This window comes from Anticarsia gemmatalis, chromosome 16, assembly GCF_050436995.1.
Source record: "Anticarsia gemmatalis isolate Benzon Research Colony breed Stoneville strain chromosome 16, ilAntGemm2 primary, whole genome shotgun sequence".
Classification (NCBI taxonomy): Eukaryota; Metazoa; Arthropoda; class Insecta; order Lepidoptera; family Erebidae; genus Anticarsia; species Anticarsia gemmatalis.
In genome coordinates this window covers 1,894,044-1,914,217 of record NC_134760.1, presented here as the reverse complement: position 1 = coordinate 1,914,217, position 20,174 = coordinate 1,894,044, and the positions used below count along the sequence as shown (strand labels likewise).

The following is a 20,174-nucleotide window of genomic DNA, read 5'->3' as shown; positions in this document are numbered from 1 at the left end:
TTTTGTTATTTTTATGTGTAAAAAATGACTTCATTAAGTAGCTTGCTTTTAAATATTTTTATAAACTATTCAAATTCTAAAAACATCAGCATTGGCTTACAAAATTGTTTTACCCTTGAACTTCTACATTTCTAGGAAAATATAAATAATGTAATCAAAGCAAATCATCAAATCAAAAACCTTTCTATGCCCTGAAGTTTAAGGCATTACTTACTTAGGTACGTATGTACTTAATTCATTAAAAATATTGCAAATATCTATATTTTTTTTGGGCTTTAGCATTTAATATCTCTAAAGTCACAGGTATTTAAATAGGAACTGTGTTGTGGTAGGTAAATAAAACAAGAGAAACATTTTTTTTATCAACGTGAGTATATTTTGTAAAAATTAACACTAAATAATACATCACATTTAAATGTAACTAAAAATAAATAATAACTTAGCGATATAATCTCATTCACAACTTACTTTTTTTTCATTCTCTACCAGATAATTAAATACGGTTCTTATAGCTAATACTTACTTTTTTATTTTAACACTTTATTGCTTCTCGGGATTAAAGATCTTTTCAGCATACCTACTAATTACCATTGGCATGTATTATTTAGCTAGAAAACAGCTACCGGTGACCTGTTTCATACAGCTTCTTTTTATTTTGTTAATAAACAGAAGTCTTAAATAAAATCTTGATAAACGGTACACATCAAGGCTTTCTATTAAGTTGTCGGACTATAGACAAGGGAGAAGATGTAAAATTTTGAGCTAGATTTTCCGGCTATCAGACAAGCTTTGATAGCATATGCCTTTACCTTTTATAAACTAGTAGCACTGATACTGATAGAATTATTTTGAAGGTTGCACATAAATAATTGAGCATTAATCCTCCTTTTTTAGACGGTGAAAAGGTTACAGTGTTTCAAAACATACGATCATTTTTCTAACAAACAAAATCAATTCTCTTTCGTATCATTCACATTTTGATTCCACACAGGTTCGGAGTAATTAAACACGCTTATAACCGTATTTTGTGATATTGGCACTTCAGTAACGGTGTCGTTGGAGCACTGATCTTTGGTGACACAAAGCCCTGTGGCCGTTTCTCGATAGAGGCCGAGCTTGCAATGACAGCCAAGCACACATCTCCTTGCTCGGAGCATGCAAAACCTTCGAGGTCCACAGCGAGCTTCGCAACCGTATCTGCAGACATATTCTTCGCCTGGTTGTGTGCATTTTTCTGTGAAATAAGATGTATTTTCAACATTACAATCTGTTTTATGGAATATCTAGTTTATTATTGGTTATAACAACGTTCGGAAAATTAAGGTAAGTAGGTATGGTTTTTTTCGTCTAGGCCTTGACTAAACAAGTATTAGGTACTAAGTGTTATTGAAATAAGTTTCTTGAGATTGACTTCATTTTTTTTAAGAAATTTTGTTCATTAGTTTAAAATAAAAAATATTTTAATCAACTAATAAGAGACCACAACAACCCTGCTCTACATATTTCCTTTGCTCTACAAACACAACTACTTAAAACAATTTTATACAATAATCATAGACATTTCCCAGATGAAAAAGCGCAACAATGAGCACCTACTGAACGCACCCCACTAACCTACAACCCCCAAAACATAGAAACATAAACGCGTTTTTAATTTGTAAGATGGCGTCTGACAAAAGGTCACGAGGTTCTACGTTCCTCATTCACCAAGTACTCGGGAATACAACAATCTTGTCTCATAATACACCTGCCCCTATTTTCATAACATACAATACCTTTTGTATCGTTTAAAAAATATCTCTCTTGTTATGAAAAACTTGTTATTTCGTTACATTTTTTCGATCCAATATTTTTATCTTTAAAAATATTTATAAAAATGATATAACTTTAAACAAGGCTTAATACACTTAATTCCATTGCCAAGGAAGCCATTTTGAGTCCAATCCTTTTTAAAGCGATAATATTTACGGACTTAGGCGTAACTGATTCAGCCGAGTAAATTGTTCATTTAGACGGATTGAGATGATAAGCACTTCAATTTAGCTTCAGAGAATTGAAATTGTGAATAAATCCTTTGAGAAAAATAATAAAATTTAAGTAAGTCAAATTGTAGTTTTAAGACGAATAGGGTAGAATTTCGGAAACAAAGTCTCAATTTAGGAGAAAACTTGGTTTGGTTATCAACAAAATAAGCGGATAAATATTTACGACTGCTACCAAACACTCTTTAGCTCTCAGATCACTTAATAGGAATTTTACGAGATAACTGTCATGCAACTTTCTTGTTTATACCTAAAACAATTGCTAAGTTGTTGTACAATGTGGGAGTACACAAATACATTGAATCATCGGTCTTATTTGCCTTTTAGGAGCTTTTAAGTAGTGTCCAATGTCAAGGATTACTTGTATAAAATATCCGTTTACTTTTAGCCAAGAAGAATGATCAATCTTCTTTTTTACGAAATAAAAGCTCTATTCGTGTAGGCGTAGGGAGTAAGTATGGGCAACGGAGCTGGCCTAGTGATTTTCAATTTTAATTTTCTGTAATGGGCAACGGCCTTGGGTCTCATAAATGTCTAGCTGATCAAGCAGTTATTAAATTTAGTGGACAAAGAACGGTTTTTATGATACCTGAAGCTACTACTACTCATAACTGTCTTGTAATTTACTCAACCACAACAATACTATCAGTATTGCACTAGAAATTCCAATAGATAATGTCATTTAGAAGTATTTCTCATACATCAAGTTCAAGAGCAGCGAGTGCAGCGTGATGGATAACCACACACAATGGAGTCAAGTTTACGGCCTGTCACATAAATATACCGCCCACATGCTAACTACTGACATACGAATATATTAAGGACATTGTAGTGTGTATTTATGTATTGTAGCGGTTAATGTGACAGCACTATTTGTTTTGACATTTTTGACAGATAATATTTGAAGGTTGGTAGTAAGTTATATCTCGTAAGTTGAATATTGATTTAGTTTCAGGGTTTCTTCAAAGGCTTTGGTTAGACTGTACTTGTATCCGACTGTTTTAAATCGTTAGACTGTTTTAAAGAAAACTCTCGCATTTAATACTGGTTTTGTCTCACGAGGACTTTAACAAAAATTAATAAGGAGACTCAAAACCGCTTCTAAAATTTGAGGATCGCACAAATCTGGGAATCGAACCCACTATCTATGACATCCACGCACATGTGTCGCAGCGAGATGCGAGACGAAATGCGCAGAAACAGGTAAAACAATGCTGTATATCACGTTAATTAGTATAAAACAAGCTGATAATATAACATTAAAAACATACGTGCATTACAGTTCTTCTGTTCAACACAGTGTCCGCTATGATGCCGCAGCAGCGGGGGCCGGCACAGACAGCCCGTGGTGCACATCTTGTGCGGGCACGTCGGCTGCGGGTACGAGCAGCTCGGCTCGCACCACCCGCAGGAGAAGTACTCCTCGTCGGGCGCGCAGTCCTCGATGGTTGGTGTTTGTGGGTTGCCTAGTGACATCTCCGCTAAAAGAAGAGTACTATTTGACTTAATAAATTAGGGACGATTGTTCTATTTTATTTTGAGGAATAATTTTGAGTCTTTTACAGGTAGGTATTGAATTAGGCTGTCTGATGGTGGATATCGCCCCTAGGATATAAAACCCAATTATCTCTATTGTTACTTAATAATTCCAAAATATAAAACCTTTTCTTCATTTTAAGAACTCTGTACGGCTCAGTTCTACTATAATTACGCTTTCGTATATTATATCAGGGTGGATAAATAGACACTATAAAACTCGCAAAATGCATTTGAACATTAAAGTATCAATTGTTTGACATTTGGGCTGAAAGTCATCCCATAAATAAGTTATTTTGACATCCGCTAGAGGCGCTGATCGTAGGCATTCGGAAGGGAAGCGTTATCTGAGAATCAACTGAGATTAATAAGATAAAAGTCTGTGATAAAGATCTTTAATTATTACTAAGTGCATTCATTACAGCTAAAACAAGTACCTATTCTTTTAATCTATTTTTTATTGTTCATTTATTAAAACATTACTAGTTTTCTTGATAGTGTTTGGTATTGACTAATTATGCTTTATTAAATGCGTTATATCGAAGCAGCATGGCGGAACAGAATGTTGTTATGAAACTATTTGATGTTGTTAATTGCTTATTACGTATGAAACTATTCTACTTAAGAGTATTTTTATAGTGTACATTGTAAGAAAGGTTAAGTGTTAGTAGTTAGAAGAAGACGTGGATGACTTGAGGAGCTATAACATTAAAAAGTCCGCCATTTTTAAAAATATATGCTTGTGCAAATTGCCCTTCTTTTGGTTTTACTAACTGATAGATAAAATAGTAGAGAAGATGAAGATATCTATCAGAGTTTAACAAATAACTTTCAAAGTACTACTTTAGTTCCCTTGGATGTAGACTTATCCAGAAAATATGGTGAGGAGGGCATAAGAATATTCGTTACGAATACGAAATCAAAGGCAAATTTTTGCATCTCCAGATAACTAAAGAATAACTATCACTTTTCTTGGTAGATTCTCTATAATATTGTGTTACGGATAAAGTTATCTGATAGTGGAAGAACTGACCAGCAATGAGTTTGGAAGGAAGATGAAAAAGAAACGGAAATAATTGCTCAACAATTTATTGTATCATTATCTTAATTCTAGATATATTATTTACTTATTTTAATCCTTATATCTACGAATAAATAGTAAATAGAATCATTGTAGAAGACCTAAACAATATATTTTTATAGAAAGCAACGACAAGATAAAAACAAATCTAATAAAAAAAGATCAAACCACACATTTACCTGTGTAATTAAAAACTGATTCATTTTAATAAAATTCCTTTATTCCATGACTGTATTTTTGTTGTTTTATTGATTTTACGGTAAAATACTGTAATTTGTATAGTAGTTTGTCATAATATATTAAGTACATGATTTCGTAACAGAAAAAAAGGCGGCATTTTAAAACAACTGACGTTTCAGTATTCTACCAGCAGTAATTTATCTTGTCTTTGCTTCAAGATTTATGCTTTTTGAATATACAACTTGCAAGTTAAATAATTTATTATCACAACCTCAAAAAACATAATAGAATTATAAAAAATGTTCTAAAATTCACACTTGGTTATTTTACAACTAATGGCAAGAGGTTATAACTTATACAAATACTCTTTTTATAAAGTAACGTTATTTTACATGTTTATCACATTTTATAAATATCGTCTGTGTTAGGAATAGGAGTTATAATTACCACATGTTCTATTCATAAGTGCTTTAGTCCAACAACTTTGTACAAAGCCTTGGCATGCTTGGTAATATTGAATAAATAGATCATAATTAATAGTTCTTCGTATTTCCAAAATAGCTTTTACAATCAGGCCTCAGTCAGCTACATATACGGGTCACTGATGTTTTAACTGAATAACTACATACAAGGCTCTTTACTAAATTTACGGATTTTAAGAAAAGTGTTAGTTAATCGCTGTCTACTTTAATAGATGAATAAAGAAAAAGATTCAAATAGAAATAAGACCTTGGAATCAAGAAGCGTAGCGTAATTTAAAGAAAATCGCTTCTGTGAATGATTTTTCGATCGACAGATAACGTTAATTTAAGAATAAATTTGACATTTTTGACAGATATTCGATCGACGTTCATTCTCAAAATTTAATAACAAACTAATTATCTCATGAAAAAAGTAACTTACGACGGAAAAATCGGTCCTTAGTGCATAAAAAGATCAAAAACTACATTATTTACAAGACAAATTCCCAAAAATAAACATTAGACCAAAGAAATTCAGATTAAAACAACGTGATCTGCATTTTTACAAGACAAATCCCAGAAAAATATTAGGTCAAAGATTTTCAGACTAAAACAACATTATAAAAAAATTGTCTATCCAAATTACCTTTAGGGCAGTCCTCAAGCTTCACGCATTGACCACTGGGAGCTTTAACAAACCCTTCTGAACAGAAACAACCCGTCACACAAGGGGTGGGACATTTCGGGTTGGGCTCGCTACACGTCTTCTCACAAGTTTCACATTGCTTGTACACTTGGTTCGAATTGCATGTCATCCGAAGTTTTATGTTCGGTTCTGTGGTTACTGGAATTTGGACAATGTGGTAATTATTTTAGTAGGATTTTATCCTTTTTTAATGCCTACTTTTTGCTGGCATAATTTTTCAATCCCTATGTGAAAATGGGATGGAATAAGGATATACTATGCTAGATATTTAATGCTACTGATAACGTATTCAGAAATTAGGTCGGATTTTCGTTCTTACAGAATGTTATTCTTGACATTAGGCTATGAAAACAGAAAGTGGTGGAGTAAAAATTAATCCTTATGATAACTATATACTTTACAATACTGTTGTATTTAAAAGTAGGAAACACAGACAAATAATACAATCATATGTTAATAATAGACCTTCAAAATAATTCGAAAGTTTAAAAAAACCGCAAAGGTGACACCAGGAAACCTGATGCGCACGAGTTGAATAAATAAAGCGAAGTGAGAAACATAGCTTTGTCCTTTTTCTTCTTTAGCAAGCGAAGGAGTGAGGGAGCAGGGCAGAAGATGCAGAAGTAGCTTGAAATATTCCGTTTAATAATTCACGTATTTTTTGGTATCTGTTAACAAATACATAAGATTAGTGGGATCATTATTTTTCAATTTTGATTTGAACAATATTACGAGTAATTTGTATGAAAATGACGTTTGATATGCGAACGTCCTTAACGAATTAGTGCCTTAAACGTACGCTAAAAGCATTGCGATTTTTCTTTGTATATAAATATTTTTCAGAAGATGATAAGAATCGAAAAGCAACATTTTAATACGCTTAATTGCTACTATGGTTGAGTATATTTTTAGATGTACTCAAAATCAGTAATTAAATATAAGAGCAGTGGGTCAAATAACAATATTAATATTCAAATTACTGTACATTAAATACATTATTTAATTCTACAAACAGTTTTTGAAATCTAACTGCACCAAAATATACACTACAGAGATCTTCACACGGATATCTATAATTAACTGCACAACTCAAAATCTAAACAAAAAATGACACCAATAGACAATTTTATATTTCTAACTAGCTTACCCGCGCTACTTCTCTTGCTTATAAGAGAGAATGGGTCATATTTTCCCCGTTTATGTAATATTTTTTTACTGGTACTCTGCTCCTTTTGGTCGTAGCGTGATGATATACCTATAGCCTATAGCCTTCCTCGATACATGGGCTATCTAACGATGCAAATCAAATCCTAGTAGTTCCTGAGATTAGCGCGTTCAAACAAACAAACAAACTCCTTAGATTTATTATATTAGTATAGATTATTTTTTACTCGAGCAATAACTCTCTCTGAGATGACATTTCCGTACTATTTAGTTGAATTTAAAAGTAAATAGTTTTTTTTTCTGGCTGTATATTGCATTGCCTTGGCCTTGTCAGTCGGAAGTCCAACAAGATGGCGGATAAAATGTAGTCGTTTTTTGTTAGATTTGTAGATAATTTTGTAGATGTGCATTTAGATTAAAAGTTGAGTATTAGATCAAGTTAGAAGAAGTGTTAAGGATAATTCTAAAAGTAGGTATTGAAGTTTATTTTATGAGTTAATATAAAGTGTAGTGTACCTTTAAAGCAAAAGCTGTTCTTATAATTTTTTTATAGACGGTAAAAATGTGTAGCAAAGAATATTATATTTTTTTTAAGGAATCGAACCTCGAATTGTAAACTGGAGTAAGTTAGTAACAAATATTCATATGATTCACATATAATTTTTCAGATGGTTCTACTTTGAATTCGTAAAGTTCTTTTTTGTAAAAGTACCCGCAAGATCATACATACCTGGGAAATTGCTTAATATGTTCAAAAATGCGCGTGCATTTAATCACCTATTTACTTTAATTTATTGCCTGTTAGTATCCCACACCCAAAATAGCTTCTTAACTTTCCTTTTTGAGAAAACAAAATTCTACCCACCATTTTTACACTCCTCCGGTTTAACACACTTCCCCTGTTCATTTCTTAACAACCCGTCTTTACAGAAGCAGCCCCTGATGCATTGCGCTGGACAGATGGGGTTGGGGTTGTCGCAGCTCCTGTGGCAGTTCTCGCAGAAGCGGTACTCCTCGTTCACAGGACATTCACCGTTGTTCGCGCGAGGTTCTGTCGTGTCTTGCGTGTATGCTGATTCTGGAGACAATATGAAGGTAAGATCTCATCTTAGTGGTAAGTAAGACTACTTAAAAAGCCGTATTATGCAAGGTTGATCTAGATTCTAGATTGCAATTATTAATGTACTGAATAATATATTTCCAAAATGCTGTGTATTTCCAAAATAAAGTTAATGTATCAAATAAGCCACCGTTCGGTGTTATAGTTGCAAAAGCCTGTGGGTGACGGATGTTCTAAGTTCTGAAGTTTGTATACTTCCACGAACCTTGTATCCAAAGATCTCTTCTAAATTGCTGAAATAAGTGAAAGTGTTTCCGCTTTCGATAAAACAATTTCTGTCTATAAGTAATAGCGACAAGTGACGGTAAAAGTTTTTAATAAGGAAAAGGTTCCAAAAGAAAATTAAAAAGATAAACTTAATTTTAATCCATAACCGACCTATTGCTGGGCTCTAACAGGGGTCTCCTCTCGAAATGTGGAATGTTATCGTACAATTTTATTTTAACTTATTAACTTGAATCCTGTAGTACAATTATGGTAAATTAATAAATAATGCATGCACGAAAATAAGCTTTTAAATGCAATCAAATTAGATAACTATTTCATATAACATGTTATAGTCTATTCTAAAAAGGAGCTTGTAATCTAACAGTAGGTCGAATTTATTAGCTTCACTTGGCTCGTCTTGCCTGGGGTACTCTGTTGCATTATTAATATTTCCACGGCAAGATAAAGAAATAAATAGAGCTACTCACTAATAGGCGGGCAGTCAGCCAACGCGACGCATTTCCCCTCATCATTGCGCACCTCCCCCTCATCGCAGTAGCAGCCGACACGGCACACGCCCTTGCAGTCCGGCGCCGGGTCCTTGCAGGTCTTCGGACACCCACACATCAGCAGACGCTCTTTAGGTCGACAGAGCGCGCCCACGGGAGCTGAAAGATTAGGATACTCGGTATATTGATAGAATTTTGAGACTTGAAATAGTGGTTTTTGGAAGATGAGGTTGTTTGTTAGGTATTATACAGGTCTTTTTTCGGATTACAATCGGAGTTGTGGTCTTGAAATACAGAATAGATATCGTAAATAGGGAATAATATGTAATTAAAACCTCGTATGGCTAAAATTTTATTAAAACTGTGGCCAGCGTACTGGACTCGAGGCTTAAACCGTTCGTTCGTTCCGGAGAAGACCCTTGCCTAGTGTATAGGATAGTTGACTATCGGTCAAATCTGCTGCACTTTATGAAATGTCAAAACGTTTTAGTATAGAAATATGATATTACGAGCATAAATATCGTCCTTTCGTTTGAATCCACTGAGTGAGCAGTACCTTTTTTAAGTGTGTCTGTAATTTCAACATAATGAACCAAAAAAACCCAGCATAAGCAATACACTGTATATGTTTCTTAACGAACGAAGGATACTTTACTTACGAACTAGCTCTAAGTTATGAACATACAAAATACGTCATTTTACGGGCGAGTAACTACCTAATTCAAAACTAAGACTAAATTATCATAACTTAGCAAACTGAAGCAGCATACAAAAGGTTAAATCCGTAAAATTCATTGGTATCCATGAGCGTTTGTTTCTAAGTATATGAAGTAATTGAACACTTTGTTTGTGACAGACAGACGGACAGACAGTGATGTTTAGTAAACTTGTATTACCGGTACGATTGATGCTCTTACTGATAATTCTAGTGGCATGGTCACATTTCTATTGCTTGAGGCGTTTGTAGATTCAAAGAATGATATGTTTATTATATCGAAAGGTGATAGTTTTATAGATGCTAGTCGCCGCCCAGTAGTCGAAATTCGACTATAATGAACTTAAATTATAAGTTATTTAATATCAAAATGTATGACATTCTGTGAGACCTCAGAAAACATGTAAAACAGTACTCTTTGTCTATGTGCTCTATGTTTATTGTATGTAGACAAATGTCAAATCCATGGTATGTAATGTTTTATTTATTTAAACTCCTTCGTCCGCGCAATTTTCGTAAAAAGGCGTCCAAATGTTTTGCTTCACGTATATGGTCAACCTAGTGTTCAAAGTTGTTCAAGCCGCCCAAAGGCCTTTGACGTGGCTTAAGGACTGAATCTTAATTAACAACAACCGGAACCGACTTTTTACGTGCCCTCGAAAGCACGGAGACGCCCAGTTCTATTACCACTGTGCGGTCACCTATCTATAGAATGACTTCGCCAAAGGTTGCTTAACCCACCAATCGTTTACCGACCGATGAGTGCAACTGGCTATGGGCATCTCGATTAACTTACCTAACCTTTTCCTCAAACTAAGGCTTGATTTACGTCATTATTTATTTAAATAACTGCCTCACTGTCATTCGTTCACATTTAAGAAGGATTTAATATTGGAGCTTCATTTATCAAGCGAGTTTAACAACAAATTATGACAACGTGAAATTAATATAATCACTGAATTAATCTTTCAAGTTAATTAATTTTCACTTGAGATTCGCTTATATTGTTTAACTTTTGTACCTTATTATTATAGGTACTTAACTGGTTTTTAGTCACGATATTTTTTACCCAACTGCGCGACTCAAAGGAGGTGTGCGCGATGCTAAGGAGGGTAATGTATTTTAGAGTTTATGTATGTTTGTTCCTATATGGCTTTGTAGAGTTTGGCTTTTTAGTTTTTATTTAAGGTTATTAGTTTTTACAAATGTGTTAAATGCCCAATAGATCTTTTCTAATGCGCTTTTGGTCTGGGTGGTAGTGTGTGCTTCCATTAATCGCGGGGTCTCATATTCGATCTCTGAGTCGGGCAAAAAATTTGATTGCTGCCATTTACCGCTAGTGTATTGTTAATAATAGTCCGGAATTCTAGTGGCATAATCCATTTCGTAACTGCTTTTTTTTGTAGTTGTGAAACCAAATTTCCAAATATTTAAACATATTACTGAAACCGGAATACTCACATCTATTTCCATTGAAATATTCAGTCTCCTTTATGTATTTCGACAAAAAGTCATGCCTTTTTCCATCAAAGTAGGCATACACCATGGTCACTTACGATTGATACAAGCTTCTTTCGCTTCATCAAACTAGTTTGATAAATCAACTTCTGACATGCACCTGACATGCAAGTGAAGCCGTCGAACACAACTAGTGGTACAGTCAATCATTGATTGAGTTGCAGCCGAGCGACTTTGGATCAGATCTTCATTACGATACGACAAATTTATTGAAGAGATGCAGTCTTACGACTTTCGTTTTATTGCGATTATTTATTTATTGATTTTTTGTCTTGGGATCTTAGATTGAAATGATAGGGAGGGAAAGTTATTGTTGGTAATTTATTAGGTTAATTGTGATGTAGAAATTATTAGGTAAGTATTTAATTTAGTGATGTTTTATAAAGTTTGAACCAATACGAAGCAATCTTTTTTAATTTTAAACTTGTTTGAGATAAAACTATTTGGGTAGGCTCTATATTCTATTTCCTATCGTATTAAAAGATTTGCGGTAAAGCTAATATAGTATTGATTCTTCTATTTTATCGTATGGTTAGTAGTCAACCTAATGGCAAAGTCGTTCAAGCCGCCAAAGGCCTTTGACATGGCTTTGATGTGATTAAACATAAAAAATGGCAGGAATAAAACACTTAATAGGCTCAAAATGTGCTCTAAATATTCCGCGAAAATATTCAATTTATTTATTTTAATCTTTAAGCAAAGAAACCGTTGTCGCGCGATTTTATTATCAATATAATACAATATGCTGTCAAAAATATCAGAATGAGTGAGTAAGGGCCTACGTCAAATAAAAAATAACTATTACGAATTAGCAAACCTGTTTCCAGATAACGCTTATTGTTATAAGTTTCTTTAATTTCAGGTTTTTCGAGTTATTCATAAGTTACATTTATTCATAAAAACTGACATAACAACGACGTACTTGCCCTTATTTTCATTTAATTGAAGCAAGTCCTTTGAAACAGTTTATCATCGTATTTTTACGATTATTTTAACTCTTTTATGTGCTTATCATACCTCTGTAGCGCGGTCGGTATTGTATTCGACTGCGTATTACGAGGGTTCGATTTCTAGGTCGAGCAAAGTACCTACTATTGAGAATTTTTTTATTTATATTAGAATACTAGCTGACCCGCGCAACTTCGCTTGCGTCACATAAGAGAGAATGCGTCAAAATTTTCCCCGTTTTTGTAACATTTTTTACTCGTACTCTGTTCCTATTGATCGTAGCGTGATGATATATGGCCTATAGCCTTCCTCGATAAATGGGCTATCTAACACTGAAAGAAATTTTTCAAATCGGTCCAGTAGTTCCTGAGATTAGCGCGTTCAAACAAACAAACAAACAAACAAACAAACAAACAAACTCTTCAGCTTTATAATATTAGTATAGATTTCTCAACAGTAGCCCGGAGTGTGGTAACGTGCCAAATGCTAATAATCTCCCCTTTTTACATGGTATTAAAAAAGTTAAATGCGAAATTATGGTATATTGTATATCTGCCTACACCTTCGGATATAATAGGCGTGGTGCTAAGTATGTATCTTTACGATATAATGATATATATTAAGCGTGCATTTATCACCGATCAACAGGTTTTCAAGGGAACTAAAGTTTATTGTTGCAAGTTATAAATACTTCGTGCAGTGTTAATGTTGCCATTTTATATCCTGTTTGACTTGTGTTGTCAGACTTGAGGAAAATTAGCCCAATTTTTTATGTAATCGTTATAAAAACTGACAACAATATTTAATTTATAAGTTTTTCAAACTCGTTTGTCGTATTGACTATGAATGATTATTTTTTAACCGACTTTGAAAAGGAGGATGTCCTCAATTCGTCTGTATTTTTTGTGTTGGTTATCTGTAACATTTTATTTCGTACGTTTTAGTGGTTTTTATTTAACTGAAAGGTTATGCTTTTTATATGTTTCTATTTAAATTTGAACGTAATGAGTAATTATAACAAGAGTAGTACTTACCTCTAAAAACGGGATTTAGTTTAGGTACATTCATGATAGTCATGTTTATTTGGCCTGCTACTGAAATTAATATTTTGAAGTAGTTTTTCCTGAAGAATTATTATGGTTTAAAAATTAAACAACAAAAATGTACAATGGTTTGTTTTTGTTAGTAAACAATAAAGGTATTATTATAAACAGTTAAGTTATTCTCCAATCAATCACAGATTTACATTATGTTATTTAAACCTCTTTTGTACAAATATAAAAAGGTATATAATTTATTGATCTTGCCACAAGCTGCCTTTTATATTATTATCGCGTTTTATTTAACTGATTAGATCTTAAACATATTTTATAACTGTTATTGTTTTTTTTGGCATGATACCAAAGCTTAGCAAAGGGATGATTTTTCAATTGACAGATTATCTATACATCTGTCAGAAATGTCAAATTGTTTTTTAATTTGATTATAGTTATCTGATCTTGGAAAAACCGAATCATGATATAAGTATTATATTACTAGATGACCCGCTCGCAGAATTTGGGTTAAATAAGTAATCATTTCTGAACTTAAGTAGGTTCTGTTTGGCTCTGAAAGTTGAACTAAAGAATTCTATGTAATACTGAATTTCATGAAAGTCAAATTTGGAGTTTAGATGTAAATGTAACACCGATAGACTACCATTTCTAATAATACTTAGCTTGGATTTAAAGCATTAATTAATGCGAGTATTAATATTTTCTGTTGTGACGGTAATTGAGAGGTAAAAACACTGAAAACATAATAATATTAATTAATTGTCGTAAATTTTGTTCGCCATCCGCAAAATTCCTTTCCCCTTTTTTGCTAATAATCTTACGACTTAATTAATTTAATTACCAGCTATTAAGTAATTATAAAAGCCCTAAAAAGTGCATAACAACGTCTTAAAAGACATGCTTTAATTAAAAAGTTATAAGGGGAGTTATTTGATGTGATAATTATAAGTTTAATTACTCATTTATTGGTTACAGTCGTTAAAATACATTGTATTATTTATACAGGTTTCATACAAAAATATTCTGCTTTAAATACATCTTTATTTAAGTGGATATGAATTTTATTTGGGAAATCCGCATCTTGGTAACGTATAGGAAAAAATGTGTGTTCATTACGCAATAATGTAGATTGTACCAAAAGGAATATTCACATTAACACAGCACCAATTCTACTAAGACGTAACGGCGACGCAACGTTTATTTAAAATCTTAAAACTGATAGCGGTCTAAATTAAAAATGGTAATTGTTTATAATGTAAGTATAAATGCGAAAGTTTGTGAGTATGGATGTTTGTTACTCTCTCACGCAAATACAACGCTACTGAACTGATTACTATGAAATTTGGTAGGTAAGTGAAGATCCGGAATAACACATATTTTTTTATTCCGAAGTTCACGAGGGATCGGTTTCCACGCGGACGAAGTCGCGGGCAGCCTCTAGTAACTCAATCTTAACAAGCAGACATAGAAGCTCCTGTTAAAATTTTCAGTACTAAAAGATCCACGTAATTATTTTCTCATTAGCAAAGCTTTGTTTTTCAAGGATATACGATACATTAAGAAAAGTTTATTTGTTTATAGTCCTATCCTATGCCATTGCAGTAATGGTTCAACGAATACACAATTACGAGAAACGACTTTAAACGTACCATCTTCATTATATTTTGACTAATATTTGACCTTTTACTTTCAATGCTGCGCTATTCTTGTTAAATGACTAATTCATTAACTGAAAACTTGCATACCTAACGATGTATGCCGATGACTGTACACATAACAACATGAATAGCAAAGCCTTGACCATTTGTAGGTCAACAGCCGTCATAATCTACATCTTAAAGGAATTCCCAGTGCTTATATAAAAGACTAGCGACTGCCGGCGACTTTGTTCACGAGTACTGTAGGTTTCCCGTTTCCACAATATTTTTAATGCTAGCAGCTATTTGTAAGCTGCTAGCATTAAAAAATATTGTGAAAAGCCATCTCGATAAAAAGGCTGAAATCTTGAATTTTGGGAGACCTTGCAATATTGTTATTCATAATCTCGCGGGATCTCGCTTAAGCCCCAATCTCGCGAGATGCATTTCCTAAATGCTCCTTCACACCTATTCGTTATGGAGTGATGTTATGTGGCCTTAAGTCTTCCTCGATAAATTACTGAACTATTTTTTTTTACCCATTACTGTTCCGCTGTTTGGCAAGGTAGTCCTCCTTAACGAGGAAGGAGTTAGGCCTTGAGTCCACCACGCTGGCCAAGTGTGGATTATATAAAATAAAAAATAAACTATTTTCAAGTATGCAAGGTTAACTAAACTATTCAACAAAAAAAAATTTGTTAATCCTAACCAGTAGTTTCTGAGATTATTGCGTATAAACAAACAAACTTTTCTTCTTTATATAATAATTAGTATAGATGATCTCAGTGAGTTAAGTAAGAAGGTTGTATATCGAAAGTTTTGGTAAATTCCCGCGGAAATCCCCCGAGGCTGGCAACACTGTTACGACATGACACAAGTATGCAGATTCATAATTATTTATGTTATTCTTAAGAATTGTTTACTATTGTTGAATATTATATGCATAATAATGTATCACTCATTGATTCGTTGTCATAGATTGTTGCATATTTTTTGTTGGTAAGCAAATGTTGGTGAAGTCAGTTTTTAGATGGGTGGGCGTCCTTTTTCAGGTAATTGCTTCTGCTCGGAGATATTACTAGTAATTACTACAGCTGAATACTTCACATAATATTCACTGAAACTCTTTCTACTTATGGTTAGTTTCAGACTAAGTCTCTGTTATTAAGAGGAGTTTTGATAGATTTTTTTCGTACATTTGCTGTCACTTTATCTATAGGATACGACCCTTATCCATGAGTCAGTGAAACTAGCTTAGTATAATAAATGCAAAAGTTACCGATGGCTTATAACCTAGACTGACACATACTAATATAATATTATCTACGTCGAGAAATGTTGAGGATACTTTTATCCTGCAAAATATTTTCACGCTGACGAAAACACAGTTAATAACTAGCTAGTGCAACGATAAATCGAAATATGCCTCGAATATCGAATATCGAAATATCGAATAATTTTAATATAATTTTATGTTTATAATAATGTTAATCTGTATTTAGTACAGCATCATTCATCTTGTCATCTCGTGATATGCTATATGACCAATCATCGTAACATACTCCCAATTACTAACACACTTTCAGTTAGATTAGTATGTGCTTTGAAATGGTTACAAAACAAAAAACTATTTGTAAGCTACTAGACTAGATAAACGTTGTTAGAAGCAGTGGGTTCGATTCCCACGTGATGAAATTGTCAGTGGACTACCTGTGTGTAATTTGGATATTTTGAATGGAACATATAGGTCATAGATACATACATAGAACCTAAGCTGAAGAAAAGATAAATATCTTTAGAGAAACGTAACAAAAAATTCCTTGTAAAATCGAACCCCTACATCTAATAAACGCGACATCCTAACCACTGCTCTACTACTTAATGTTTCAAGTCATTTGTAAGTTTTTGTCGTTTGTATACGTATGAGAGAAATAATAACACAATAAGATTTAAGATAAAAGTAATTAACATTCTGTGAAAGTGAAAAGCGATATTTTCACTGATTTACATGACATAGTCATTTATAAAGAACGTGAAATGCTTATGTTAAAATTACCGCGTATTAAGTACTTACTACGAATTATAAAGTATTTTTTTTTAATGATCACACTAATCCTTTGACTAGGAATCGAATCTATGTCATTAGTTGCAATATTTTGAACGTGTCATTTGCAACTATTGGGCATAACGATAAAGGCGTAAAAAACAATGTTTTTTTTTACTGACGATATAAAAAAGTTTGTTAATAATTTACATAAAAAATATTTACTTTTTAAGAACACACACTTAAAATATTTTACTACACTCTACAATTTCCTTGCTGACTAAAAACCATTTTAACAGGTTCCCTGTCCCATGAATCATATGTGATTCATGGAACATATTTTGTAACAAGGATTGTACGTTCATGAATCACATATGATCAAATTTAGAGCAAACTTAATGCCCCTTTTTTAAATGGACGTAGCAGGTTAATGCACATTTTTAGTATTGGGACGTATGGAGTACATCCTCTTGATTAGCAAATCAAATAAAACCACAGTGATTTATCAAATTATTTTAACAATTTACTACAAAAAAAGAGTGGGACATATACGATAGAAAAAAGTGGATTGTATGGGGACAGGGAACCTGTTAAATTAACTTAAATTCTTTCTACCTCATTTAAAACTATCAGAAACAGATTATAATTCAAAATTAAAAAACTATCTCGAACCAACGTATTATAATTTAATATTAAATAAATCTCCATACCTTCATTAGCGACAGCAGTCTGACACACACACACAACAAACAAACATAGTACGCGGGTGTCCATCGCGCTCGGCCTCTGAGCTTGCACTGACAGTACGAGAGTACACCGGCTATGTTATATGTGCAGCTGATGCGTGTGAGTTGTTATGTGTTGTTATATATCTGCTCGTAAATATGTATTTGTAAAATTTTCCTCTTCCCTTGAAATTATGGTGGGTTTTCTTTGAAGCGCTCATGGCTGGCAAGCAACCTTAGTCCGGATATGCTTTAGATGGGTTGCATTACTTTTGGACTGTAGGCAAACGATTTAAATTCGGTCCTGGTTGTTATCAATTGAGATAATTCGTTAAGCCATGTCAAAGGTTTTGGGACTGGCTGGCTTGAATAACTTTGACATAAAGTTTATTTATTATAATTTTGGGTTAATAACCCAAAACTTTGATAGTTATTTATTAGAAAGAAAAGGAAAATAGATAGATGTCTGGAGAGCTTCATACTTTGGTCCAGATGAAGGTGTACTTGGTAATCGGTAGTCTAGGAATTAAGTTTGTCTTGTGACTAAATTACAAACTGATCTTAATACAAATTAACTTCTTTACTTTTGTAAAACTAGCGGTAAATTTATTCAATGAAGAACGTGTGATTGATATTTTGACCTTAATGATTCAGTTATATTGATTTAATAGCGCTCATTAGATCTAGAAACTAGACTGTTAAAAATGTTCCTATAAAAATATGCCTACTACTTCATAATCAATGGTGGTGCAAGCAGTTACTATTTCTACGATAATAGTTTTTTGATATACAGAGATTCTCATCACCCTTTGCTAAGGTTTGGTGGCTAGATTTAATAGTTGACAATATTACGACGTTCTTTCATAGTTTGGGCTATAATACCAAGCACCTTTTTAGTGGTATGTCAGATTCCTGGCGTCGCTTCAGATTGTGAAATTGAAGGGGTGTCTTTAGCTAACAATCAATAGCGGGTTTGGGAGAGATACTGTCAGGGCAGTAGCTCAACTGACGTTTGTACTGCCGACGTCAAACTTACTAGGATCGCTGGACCACTCCTGATAAAGATACCAAAAAAGTAATTGGAAAATCAATCCATGTGCATGATTACGAACAAGCGAAACTATGTGACGCATATGACATAGGCTATGTTTATGAAGGTTTTCTGATTTATTTCGTATTCTTGCAAAGTAATATTAATCTATGAAACTATGTAACTAATATGACACAGGCTGTGTTTATAAACGTTTTCTATGTATTTCGTATTCTTGCAAAGTAACATTAATCTATCAACATAATCCAACATACGGGAAGGTCGGTATATAAGATATCATCGTACATGCCATCGATGCAGTGTCGATTGAACTAGTTCTGACCTTTATGTTCAGTATGTCTGCTCTATATTAATTGTATCCATACTAATATTAATATTATCAATGCGAAGGTAACTCTGTCTGTCTGTCTGTTACGCAATCACGCCTAAACTACTGAACCAATTGGCATGAAATTTGGTATAGAGATATTTTGATACCCGAGAAAGGACATTGGCTACTTTTAACCCGGGGAAAATGACGCATTCCCATGGGAAAATTCAAGTGGCGGACTTAATCGCGGGTAAGAGCTAGTATATTTATAATGTATGGACGTGAATATTTATTGCTTTGATATTTCAAACTACTTTATTTGAGATATATTATACATTTAGCATTATGACGCTCGATATTCTATCTGTGTGGCTGACTTGTTTATTGTTGGTAGTAAGTCCAAGCCTAAGATGTAAGATAGCTATTTAAAAACGTTTCCGTTCCGCCCTAAAGTCGCAATTTTAGGCAAGAGTAGGCTGTTAGACTTTAGTCATTGAATAAAATGTTAGCTATCTTCTAAGACTGTGGTTAATGCCGAATTCTAGATCTTTTATGGCGAATGAAACATTGAATTCTTGCGGTTTTACCAACATATCATGTAAAGATTTTGACGGGCTTCACTCATTTGCTTGCTACCAGTATTCTTTTGCTACAGATACTAAGTTAGGATTCTTAAGATCACAAGAGCCTAGTTTAAAAAGTCGAGAGTGGCTTTAGCTACCGAAAAAAAATATATATACTTGAAAAATAAAAGTGGATTAAAAAAAACTTAAAGTGCCTAAGGTGCAAATCACAATCGGCTGTTCTCAAACCGCCATTTTCTTATTAATTTTGACAGCTTCAACACTGATTAGAGTTAATTATCGTCCGTTAATACATTCTCATATAGATTAGCTTTGTTCAGATTAACAATCTAGTAATGTAAGTGAGACTATTAAACGCTTATCTTATATCTTCACGCTGTATGCTATAGAGGTATTGCAGACAATGTGTAGTACATTCACACCTTCTTTATGAATAAGTTGATAGATTATTTTAATTTTACTTCTTTGCCTATTTGGCTCTGCAGATGTTAAAAGTTTTATCACCTATTTCAGCAGATTAGGGGCTTATCTAGTTAGTTAGATATAGTAATCCTATTTGTTAGATCCCTGGTCTTCAACTA

The 20,174-nt window shown here is 33.3% G+C and overlaps 1 protein-coding gene across 2 annotated transcripts; it reads right to left on the bottom strand.

The window, feature by feature from the left end:
• Positions 1–362: 362 nt before the first annotated feature.
• LOC142979468 (von Willebrand factor-like) lies at positions 363–17,774 on the bottom strand. Of its 2 annotated transcripts, XM_076124378.1 has the most exons (6): positions 17,634–17,774; positions 8,986–9,165; positions 8,036–8,248; positions 5,947–6,144; positions 3,314–3,523; positions 363–1,234 (listed from the first exon to the last, which is right to left on the bottom strand). In XM_076124378.1, exons 1-6 carry the CDS (start codon positions 17,695–17,697, stop codon positions 951–953), a joined length of 1,149 nt encoding a protein of 382 aa, XP_075980493.1. In that variant the 5' UTR covers positions 17,698–17,774; the 3' UTR covers positions 363–950. The 2 variants fall into 2 exon arrangements, with proteins under 2 accessions (XP_075980493.1, XP_075980494.1); XM_076124379.1 differs by lacking the exon at positions 5,947–6,144.
• Positions 17,775–20,174: the final 2,400 nt, after the last annotated feature.